Genomic DNA, 12,777 nt, shown 5'->3' on the forward strand with positions numbered 1-12,777 from the left:
ACAGAATACTTCAGCTAGCAAAAATCAAAAAGATCCTTTATATCCATTCATGAAAGCTCTTCTTCTGTGCACATATTCTGCCAGTAATCGATTATGCGTCACCTTTATGGGACAGCACAGAGAGAGAGAGAGAGAGAGAGAGAGAGAGAGAGAGAGAGAGAAAGAGAAAGAGAGAAAGAGAGACAGAGACAGAGAGAGACAGGGGGAGAGAGAGACAGGGGGAGAGAGAGAGAGATAGACAGAGAGAGACACAGAGAGAGACAGACAGAGAGAGAGAGAGAGACAGACAGCCTACCAGCCAATCACGAATGATCAATGGCAGGGTGTTGTCAACGGTCTCCATGTCACGTGACACACGGTTCAGGATGCGGCCAATGGGTGTGGTGTCGAAGAAGGCCATAGGCGCGCGCATGATGCGGTCAGCCAACCGCGCGTGCATGATGCGTGCAGCCACCACCATGCGTGTCCAGAACAGGGAGTTGAACCCTACCAGGGTCAGTACTGCCACACCGCAAAACACGTCAGGGGGCAATGACTACAGTACTGTCACACAGCAAAACACGTCTGGGGAATGACTACAGTACTGCCACACAGCAAAACACGTCAGGGGGCAATGACTACAGTACTGTCACACAGCAAAACACGTCTGGGGAATGACTACAGTACTGTCACACAGCAAAACACGTCAGGGGGCAATGACTACAGTACTGCCACACAGCAAAACACGTCTGGGGAATGACTACAGTACTGTCACACAGCAAAACACGTCTGGAGGGCAATGACTACAGTACTGCCACACAGCAAAACACGTCAGGTAGAATGACTACAGTACTGTCACACAGCAAAACACGTCTGGGGAATGACTACAGTACTGCCACACAGCAAAACAAGTCAGGGGAAATGGCTACAGTACTGTCACACAGCAAAACACGTCTGGGGGGAATGACTACAGTACTGCCACACAGCAAAACACGTCAGGTAGAATGACTACAGTACTGTCACACAGCAAAACACGTCTGGGGGGAATGACTACAGTACTGCCACACAGCAAAACACGTCAGGTAGAATGACTACAGTACTGTCACACAGCAAAACACGTCTGGGGGGAATGACTACAGTACTGTCACACAGCAAAACACGTCAGGGGAAATGGCTACAGTACTGTCACACAGCAAAACACGTCTGGGGGGGAATGACTACAGTACTGTCACACAGCAAAACACGTCTGGGGGGAAATGACTACAGTACTGCCACACAGCAAAACACGTCTGGGGGGAATGACTACAGTACTGTCACACAGCAAAACACGTCAGGGAAAATGACTACAGTACTGCCACACAGCAAAACACGTCAGGGGGGAAATGGCTACACTTCCCAGTCGTCGTTGTAGCAGCAACAGCAGCAGCATCAGTAGTAGTAGTAGTAGTAGTAGTAGTAGCATTGGTGTTGATGGTATGGTGGGGATGAGTATTATTATTCAATACTAGTAGTATTATCAATATTATCATTTTTATTATTATCATTAGTAGTAGTAGTAGTAGTAGTAGTAGTAGTAGTAGTAGTAGTAGTAGTAGTAGTAGTGGTGGTGGTGGTGGTGGTGGTAAGGTAAGGATGAGTATTGTTATTCATTATTAGTAGTACTATCAATAGTGCTATTTTTATTATTATCATTTGTAGCAGGTGCAGTAGTAGTAGCATTTGGATGAGTAGTAGTAGTAGCGCAGCAGCAGCACCAGCAGTGGTAGTAGTAGTAGTCGTGTGGATACTTGTATAGCGCCAATCTTCGTGCAGAGACCAGACTCTGAACTCTATAAAATGTGGAGACATTATCTGGCAGAGAATTCTGGCGACTGTGGGATTTGATCCCGCACCTTCAGATTTTCAGATCTCGCTTCCAAGACGGCCGCTTTACTTCTAGGCCACGACGTCACTCACACTGACAGATGGCCATGACGTCACTCACACTGACAGATGGCCACCATGACGTCACTCACACTGACAGATGGCCATGCCGTCACTCACACAAACAGATGGCCATGATGACGTCAATCACATTGACAGATTGCCATAACGTCGCTACAATTTGACAGATGGCCATGATGATGTCACTCACGCAGACAGATGGCCATGAAGACGTCACTCACACTGACAGATGCCCATGATGCCATACACGGCCAGGTAGAAGTGGTTGCCTTGTTGCAGACGTTGCACGTCGTGCACCTCCTCAGAGCCGTTGGCGGTGACGTAATGGGCGGAGGCGTTGATGAGGGCGGGGTCATCAGTCCAGGAGTTGAGCCAGAAGTTAGCTCCCACACTGAACACCTGGCGTCACGATCATAGTAGAAGTAGTAGTAGTAGTAACAACAACAACAAGAACGACAATAATATCATTATCATCATCACCATCATCAGAAGCATAATCATAATAACTACTATCATAATGGAAAAAGTAAAACACAAGAAAAGAAACTGAAAAGAAAACCTCCTTGTGATAACCTTGGAGGGTGACACGGCGTGGAGCCACCAATGAACCAACCCACCTGGAAGACACAGTAGCTGAGGAAACCCAAGGTGACGGGCAGCAAGCCTGCGGCGTCCGCGTAATCCCTGAACACCTGTCGGTTCACCTGTAACAAGGTAACACACCTGTCGGTTCACCTGTAACAAGGTAACACACCTGTCGGTTCACCTGTAACAAGGTAACACACATGTCGGTTCACCTGTAACATGGCAACACACCTGTCGGTTCACTTGTAACAAGGTAACACACCTGTCGGTTCACCTGTAACAAGGTAACACACCTGTCGGTTCACCTGTAACATGGTAACACACCTGTCGGTTCACTTGTAACATGGTAACACACCTGTCGGTTCACCTGTAACATGGTTACACACTTGTCGGTTCACCTGTGCATAGATTATGCTGATAACACATCTACGTGTATAAAGGTAACACGGGTAACACACATGTCGGTTCACCTGTTACACACACCTTGGTTCACCAGCAACTCTGGTCAATCAATCAGCTAATCAGCCAATCAGTCAGCCAATCAATCATTTTATCAGCCAATCAATCAATCAATCAATCAGCCAATCATTCAAAACAGTCAGCCCATCAGTCAGGTAATCAGTCAATTAATCAGCGATTCAGTCAACCAGTAAGCCAATCAGTCAACCAATCAGACAGCCAACCAGCCAGCCTTTCAGTCAATTAACCAGCCAGCCAATCAGCCAACCAATCAGCCGATCAATCAACCAGCCAATCAGTCAACCAATCAGTCAGCCAGCCAATCAGCCAACAGTCAACCAATCAGCCAACCAACCAGCCAATCAGCCAATTAACCAACCAATCAATCAGCCAATCAGTCAATTAACCAACCAATGAGTCAACCAATCAGTCAGCCAATCAGCCAATTAATCAACCAATCAGTCAATTAACCAATCAATCAGCCAACATATCAGCCAATCAGTCAGCCGACCAACCAGTTAACCAATCAATCAGCCTATCAGTCAGCCAACCAGTCAACCAATCAGCCCATCAGTCAGCCAACCAGCCAACCAATCAGTCAGTCATTCAGTCAGCCAACCAGCCAACCAATCAGTCAGCCAACCAGTCAACCAATCAGCCAATCAGTCAGCCAGTCCACCCATGGATCATCAGGTCAGCAGCACGGACCTTGCCAGTCTCCACGGTTTCCGTGGAGGTGAGGGTGCCGGAACAGGAGGGCTGTGCGGTGATCTCCGCCTCCTTGCAGGGCAGCACGGACATGACGGACTCCTCCAGACCCAGAGACTCCTTCCTGTCCTTCCTCTGCTTCTTCGTCCTGGGGGGAGGAGGGGGGCGGGGGGGGGAGGGAGAGGGGGAAGTGGAGGATGGCGGAGGGGAGAGGAGGGAGTGTGGTGGGGGGGGGGAAGTGGAAGGAGGGGTGGTGTGGGTAGGGGTGGGGGAGAAAACAGAAATTAGACATTTTTTTTTCAGTTCGCGTGTGTGTGTGTGTGTGTGTGTGTGTGTGTGTGTGTGTGTGTGTGTGTGTGTGTGTGTGTGTGTGTGTGTGTGTGTGTGTGTGTGTGTGTGCGTGCGTGCGTGGTATGGTGTAGCCTTTGCACTGATACGAGAACGCAGCAGCAGTAATAGTAGTAGTGGTTGTAGCAGTATCAGTAGCAGTAGTAATGGCGGCAGCAGTAGCAGCAGCAGTAGTAAATCTTGTGAAGCGGATATTGCTGAAGACAATGAATCGTCTCCAGAGCAGTAGTCGGAAATATCGAATAACCATCGTTCCTGTAACTGGTACACTGTAAACACCGCTGATAAATATTATACGCAACAGTTCATGTCTAACAAACTGAGGCTTAGAATTTAGCCCAACAAGGAAATGAAAGAATAACACACATGTGCGCAAGCACACACACACACACACACACACACACACACACACACACACACACACACACACTGCTCACCTTCGTCGTTTCTTCTCTTTGTCACGTGACAGCTCATCGGCGGAGGACCAGGCATCTGACGTCAGACTGTCCAGCCGTTTGACCATGCTCTGCTGGATCTCCGCGACTGGGCACAACACAGTGATATCCGGTCAACTGACTGTCCGCCTGGACAACATCTTGTGCTGCTGTATAATGCACATGCCAACACCCCAACAACATGCCAACACACACACCAATATACCAACACCAAAATCACACCAACACGCACCAAAATACCAACACACCACTTACACACCTACACACCAACACACCAAAACACCAACACCCCACTTACACACCAACACACCAAAATACCAACACCCAAATTACACACCAATACACCAAAATACCAACACCCCACTTACACACCAACACACCAAAATACCAACACACCACTTACACACCAACACACCAAAATACCAACACCCCACTTACACACCAATACATCAAAATACCAACACCCCACTTACACACCAATACACCAAAATACCAACACCCCACTTACACACCAATACACCAAAATACCAACACCCCACTTACACGCAACACACACCAAAATACCAACACCCCACTTACACACCAACACAGACACATCCAAGTACCAGCATCCCACTTACATACAAACACACCAAAATACCAGTACCCAACTTACACACAATACAGACACATCCAAATACCAACACACCACTTACACACAACACACACCAAAATACCAGTACCCCACTTTCACACAACACACACCAAAATACCAACACGCCACTTAAACACAAACACATCAAAATATCAACACGCCACTTACACACAACACACACCAACATACCAACACCACTTACACACAACACACACACCAAAACACCAACACCCCACTCACCAACACACCAACACCAACACACCAACACCCACACCAAGACACCAATACCCCACTCACCAACATACCAACACCAACACACCAACACACACACCAAAACACCAACACCCCACTCACCAACACACCAACACCAACACACCAACACCCACACACCAACACCACAACACCCACACACCAACACCCACACCAAGACACCAATACCCCACTCACCAACACACCAACACCCACACCAACACACCAACACCCCACTCACCAACATACCAACACCAACATACCAACACCAACACACCAACACCCACACCAACACACCAATACCCCACTCACCAACATACCAACACCAACATACCAACACCAACACACCAACACCCACACCAACACACCAATACCCCACTCACCAACATACCAACACCAACACACCAACACCCACACCAACACACCAATACCCCACTCACCAACATACCAACACCAACATACCAACACCCACACCAAGACACCAATACCCCACACACCAACACCCACACCAACACACCAACACCCACACCAAGACACCAATACCCCACTCACCAACACACCAACACCCCACACACCAACACCCACACCAACATACCAACACCCACACCAAGACACCAATACCCCACTCACCAACACACCAACACCAACACACCAACACCCCACACACCAACACCCACACCAACACACCAACACCCACACTAACACACCAACACCCACACCAAGACACCAATACCCCACTCACCAACACACCAACACCAACACACCAACACCCACACCAAGACACCAACACCCACACCAACACACCAACACCCACACCAACACACCAATACCCCACTCACCAACACACCAACACCAACACACCAACACCCCACACACCAACACCCACACCAACACACCAACACCCACACTAACACACTAACACCCCACACACCAACACACCAACACCCACACCAACACACCAACACCAACACCAAGACACCAATACCCCACACACAAACACCCACACCAACACAAACACCAACACACTGACACCCACACACCAACACCCCACACACAAACACCCACACCAACACCCACACCAACACCCCACACACCAACACCCACACCAACACACCAACACCCACACCAACACACTAACACCCCACACACCAACACCCACACCAACACCCACACCAACACACCAACACCCACACACCAACACCCCACACACCAACACCCACACCAACACCCACACCAACACACCAATACCCCACACACCAACACCCCACATACCAACACCCACACCAACACACCAATACCCCACTCACCAACACACCAACATCAACACACCAACACCCCACACACCAACACCCACACCAACACCCACACCAAGACACCAATACCCCACTCACCAACACACCAACACCAAAAGACCAACACCCACACCAAGACACCAATACTCCACTCACCAACACACCAACATCAACCCACCAAGACACCAATACTCCACTCACCAACACACCAACACCAACACACCAAGACACCAATACCCCACTCACCAACACACCAACACCAAAAGACCAACACCCACACCAAGACACCAATACCCCACTCACCAACACACCAACATCAACACACCAAGACACCAATACCCCACTCACCAACACACCAACACCAACACACAAAGACACCAATACCCCACTCACCAACACACCAACACCCACACGAAGACACCAATACCCCACTCACCAACACACCAACACCAACACACCAAGACACCAATACCCCACTCACCAACATACCAACACCCACACCAACACACCAATACCCCACTCACCAACACACCAACACCAACACACCAAGACACCAATACCCCACTCACCATCAACCAACACCCACACCAAGACACCAATACCCCACTCACCAACATACCAACACCCACACCAAGACACCAATACCCCACTCACCAACACACCAACACCAACATACCAACACCCACACCAAGACACCAATACCCCACTCACCAACACACCAACACCAACACACCAACACCCCACACACCAACACCCACACCAACACACCAACACCCACACTAACACACCAACACCCACACCAAGACACCAATACCCCACTCACCAACACACCAACACCAACACACCAACACCCACACCAAGACACCAACACCCACACCAACACACCAACACCCACACCAAGACACCAATACCCCACTCACCAACACACCAACACCAACACACCAACACCCCACACACCAACACCCACACCAACACCCACACTAACACACTAACACCCCACACACCAACACACCAACACCCACACCAACACACCAACACCAACACCAAGACACCAATACCCCACACACAAACACCCACACCAACACAAACACCAACACACTGACACCCACACACCAACACCCCACACACAAACACCCACACCAACACCCACACCAACACCCCACACACCAACACCCACACCAACACACCAACACCCACACCAACACACTAACACCCCACACACCAACACCCACACCAACACCCACACCAACACACCAACACCCACACACCAACACCCCACACACCAACACCCACACCAACACCCACACCAACACACCAATACCCCACACACCAACACCCCACATACCAACACCCACACCAACACACCAATACCCCACTCACCAACACACCAACATCAACACACCAACACCCCACACACCAACACCCACACCAACACCCACACCAAGACACCAATACCCCACTCACCAACACACCAACACCAAAAGACCAACACCCACACCAAGACACCAATACTCCACTCACCAACACACCAACATCAACCCACCAAGACACCAATACTCCACTCACCAACACACCAACACCAACACACCAAGACACCAATACCCCACTCACCAACACACCAACACCAAAAGACCAACACCCACACCAAGACACCAATACCCCACTCACCAACACACCAACACCAACACACCAAGACACCAATACCCCACTCACCAACACACCAACACCAACACACCAAGACACCAATACCCCACTCACCAACACACCAACACCCACACCAAGACACCAATACCCCACTCACCAACACACCAACACCAACACACCAAGACACCAATACCCCACTCACCAACATACCAACACCCACACCAACACACCAATACCCCACTCACCAACACACCAACACCAACACACCAAGACACCAATACCCCACTCACCAACACACCAACACCCACACCAAGACACCAATACCCCACTCACCAACATACCAACACCCACACCAACACACCAATACCCCACTCACCAACACACCAACACCAACACACCAACACCCACACCAACACACCAACACCCACACCAACACCCTCGGAACAGACGAAAGTCCCAGACTCCCGAACCCCCAGGAGACAGACGTCACTCACTCTCTGGGTCGTCCACCTCCTCTTCCTCATGCACAGTTGTCAGGTAGTTCTTGAGGAACTGGGCGAAGGGCCCGTCATGGGACATGAGCTGCTCGTAGCTGCCTCGTTCCGAGATGCTGCCGTCAGTCATCACGATGATCTCGTCCACCATGGGCAGCCAGTGCACCCCATGAGTCACCAGCACTCGGGTCTGACACAGTGACACGTCGGTCATTGTCTGGGGTCTGACACAGTGACATTTCAGTCAGTTTCTGGGGTCTGACAGAGTGACATGTCAGACAGTGTCTGGGGTCTGACACAGTGACACGCCAGTCAGTGTCTGGGGTCTGACACAGTGACACGCCAGTCAGTGTGTGGGGTATGACACAGTGACACGCCAGTCAGTGTCTGGGGTTTGACACAATGACACGCCAGTCAGTGTCTGGGATCTGACACAGTGACACATCAGTCAGTGTCTGACACAGTGACATGTCGGTCAGTGTCTGGGGTCTGACACAGTGACATGTCAGTCAGAGTCTGACACAGTGACATGTCAGTCAGTGTCTGGGGTCTGACACAGTGGCATGTCAGTCAGGGTATGACACAGTGAATGTCAGTCAGTGACTGGGGTCTGACACAGTGACATATCAGTCAGTGTCTGGGGTCTGACACAGTGACATGTCAGTCAGTGTCTGACACAGTGAATGTCAGTCAGTGTCTGACAAAGTGACATGTCAGTCAGTGACTGGGGTCTGACACAGTGACATGTCAGTCAGTGTCTGGGGTCTGACACAGTGACACGTCAGTCAGTGTCTGACACAGTGACACGTCAGTCAGTGTCTGACACAATGACGTGTCAGTGTCTGCGGTCTGACACAGTGACACATCAGTCAGTGTCTGACACAGTGACATATCAGTCAGGGTCTGACACAGTGACACGTCAGTCAGTGTCCCCCCCCCCCCGCCCCAGCATACATACACAGATCACACACAGACAGAGAGACACAGACGCCCGCACGCACGCACGCACACACACGGCAAAAGCAAAACACCAAAAAACAACAACAAACTTGTAATCACCTCCCAGACAACAACAACAACAAACGGACCTTTTTCTTGAGGACGCCGTTGGACCCAATGACCTTGCTGAAGATGGCCTTGCCGACGTGAGAGTCCACAGCGCTGAGAGGGTCGTCCAGCAGATAGACGTCACTGTCACTGTACACGGCACGTGCAACGCTGACACGCTGCTTCTGACCTCCGCTCAGGTTGATGCCCTGCAGCCAGCAACACGGACATTATACAGTGAAGGTGTATACCTCCTAGTCTGGTTTACTTATCTAACTTTTTGCTGTTCATTCATTCATTCATTCGATTATTTATCAAACAGATGAACACACACACAAACACACACAAACTACACCCACAAATAACACACACACACACACACACACACACACACACACACACACACTTTCCTAACCCACCTCACATTTATACCACCCATCCCCATCTGACCCCAATGCAACTCCCCCCCCCCTCCTTCCCCCCCAAAAAAAGATAAAATTAAGCAAAAATAAAAATGAAATAAACAAAAATCCACGCACCTACCCCACCCCCACACTCAGCGCACCCCTATACTGACCCGTACCGACCCCTATACTGACCCATACCCACCCCTATACTGACCCGTACCGACCCCTATACTGACCCAAACCCACCCCTATACTGACCCATACCCCTATACTGACCCCTACCTCTATATTCCCCTCAACCCACCCCATACTGACCCCATATTCCTATACTGACCCCCATATTCCTATACTGACGCCATCCCTATACTGACCCCTACCTCTATACTGACCCTCTACCTACCCCTATACTATCCTCCTACCCACCCCTATACTGACCGCTACACCCCCTATACTGACCCCCTACCCACCCCTATACTGACCCCCTACCAACCCCTATACTGACCGCTACACCCCTATACTGATCCCCTACCCACCCCTATACTGACCCCTACCCACTCATCTCCTGACCCTACACCCACTCTCAACACCCTCCCCACATACACAAACACACACAAACACACGCCCTCCCCTCACATGCCCCCCCCCCACCCCCCGCCCCCCACCTTCTCCCCGATCTCCGTCATGTCCCCAGCCCCCAGGATGGTGAGGTCCCGCTCCAGCTGGCACGTGCTGAGGATGGTGTTGTATCGGGCGCGGGCCCAAGGCCTGCCCAGCAGGATGTTGTCCCGCACTGTGGCGTTCTGGATCCACGCCTGCTGCGGCACGTAGGCCACGCTGCCCTGCAACCACCGCGCCGGCATCAATCCTGGTCTCTGGGGGCTGGCGGGGGGGGGGGGGGGGGCGTGGGGGGGAGGTTGGTGGAGGAGGGGGAATGGTTGTGGTGGTATGGGTGGTGGTGTGGGTGTGGTGGGTGGTGTGATGGTGGCGGTGGTGGTGTGGTGGTAGGAGGAAGAGGAGGTACTACTGTTGTGGCAGCAACAGCAGCGGTGGTAGTAGTAGTAGTAGTAGTTGTTGTTGTTGTTGTTGTTGTAGTTGTTGTTGTTGTAATTTGCAGTTGCAGCACCGACATTTTAAGGACGGCACTCATGTGCGCGCTCTTCTTTTTCCCATTCCATGACCAACATCCCCAGCTGATGGCAGTTGTAGTTAACAGATATCCTATGATAAACCGACATCGTCAGACTGACAAAGACTGTGATTAAGTCACGTGCTACAGGGGGAACTGATGGCATCGACCTATCCATCCATCCATCCTTGTGACAATGGGTTATGTTCCAGTGTACGAAAATGCTCGTTCCGACAGATTCGTGTAAAAACTGATTGGTTGATTGATAAATAGCATATCATCTGTCAGAGACCAAGATCTATGCGCTTTACAAACACGGATTCATTCGTACCATAACTTTGAATCAATTTCTTTTTCCAGAGGTAATGAACTATTCCATACTCTGCATGTCAGTGATGATAAGCATGCTGACGGTGTCACCTGACTTTACCTTTCTCTGATCAGCTTGTGTTCAAAAATATATATCATCGTCCTTCAAGCGTGGCTTTCTTTTCTGACGACACCACTATAGAAAAGAAAGCTACGCTGGTATGGCGACGTAACAAGATCCAGCAGCTTTGCTGAAAAACATCCACCACGGCACGGTCGAGGGAGGGAGACGGAGGGGGGAGACAGAAAAAATGGACTGGCAACATTGCAGAATGGACAGGAACACCATGTGCAGAGACCCTGGCTTTGACACACTGCCCACAGACCTGGAGGAATGTGGTGAACTGTTCTTCTGTGCGGGTGTCCCAGTGACTCTTCACATAGCTGAGGAAGGAGAAAAAAATGTATCGCCCACTTTTCAAAACACGACGCTAATTAATGACATCACTCACCCTGAGGGTCACGGTGCCCTTGACCTTCTCCATCTCCCCCAAGATGGCGCTGATGAGTGAGGACTTGCCACAGCCCACTGGTCCCACCACTGCCACCAGTTTTCCCTGTCCCACTTGGAGGTTGATGCTGTCATCATCATCATCATCATCGTCGTCGTCATCATCATCATCGTCGTCATCATCATCATCATCATCATCATCGTCGTCGTCGTCATCATCATCATCGTCATCATCGTCATCGTCATCATCGTCGTCATCATCATCGTCGTCATCATCATCATCATCGTCATCATCATCATCATCATCGTCGTCGTCGTCGTCGTCATCATCATCATCGTCGTCGTCGTTGTCGTCGTCGTCATCATCATCGTCGTCGTCGTTGTCGTCGTCGTCATCATCATCATCGTCGTCGTCGTCGTCGTCGTCATCATCACCATCATCGTCGTCGTCGTTGTCGTCGTCATCCTCCTCCTCCTCCTCCTCCTCATCATCATCATCACCACCACCACCACCACCACCATAATCGTCGTCGTCGTCGTCGTCATCCTCCTCATCACAGTCATCGTCGTCGTCATCGTCATCATC

The 12,777-nt window shown here is 50.5% G+C and overlaps 1 protein-coding gene across 1 annotated transcript in view; it reads right to left on the reverse strand.

Annotated features, from left to right (window-relative positions):
* LOC143277679 (multidrug resistance-associated protein 1-like) overlaps positions 1 to 12,777 on the reverse strand; it is a 74,171-nt gene that overhangs the window by 31,596 nt on the left and 29,798 nt on the right. The window contains exons 12-20 of the mRNA XM_076582596.1: positions 12,193 to 12,319; positions 10,908 to 11,084; positions 9,880 to 10,047; positions 8,792 to 8,981; positions 4,461 to 4,566; positions 3,676 to 3,823; positions 2,541 to 2,627; positions 2,145 to 2,322; positions 296 to 501 (exon numbers count right to left, since the gene is read on the reverse strand). Of these exons, the coding sequence (XP_076438711.1) occupies positions 296 to 501; positions 2,145 to 2,322; positions 2,541 to 2,627; positions 3,676 to 3,823; positions 4,461 to 4,566; positions 8,792 to 8,981; positions 9,880 to 10,047; positions 10,908 to 11,084; positions 12,193 to 12,319 (1,387 nt within the window). The remainder of the gene's footprint in view (positions 1 to 295; positions 502 to 2,144; positions 2,323 to 2,540; positions 2,628 to 3,675; positions 3,824 to 4,460; positions 4,567 to 8,791; positions 8,982 to 9,879; positions 10,048 to 10,907; positions 11,085 to 12,192; positions 12,320 to 12,777) is intronic.

This window comes from Babylonia areolata, chromosome 34, assembly GCF_041734735.1.
Source record: "Babylonia areolata isolate BAREFJ2019XMU chromosome 34, ASM4173473v1, whole genome shotgun sequence".
Taxonomy (NCBI): domain Eukaryota; kingdom Metazoa; phylum Mollusca; class Gastropoda; order Neogastropoda; family Buccinidae; genus Babylonia; species Babylonia areolata.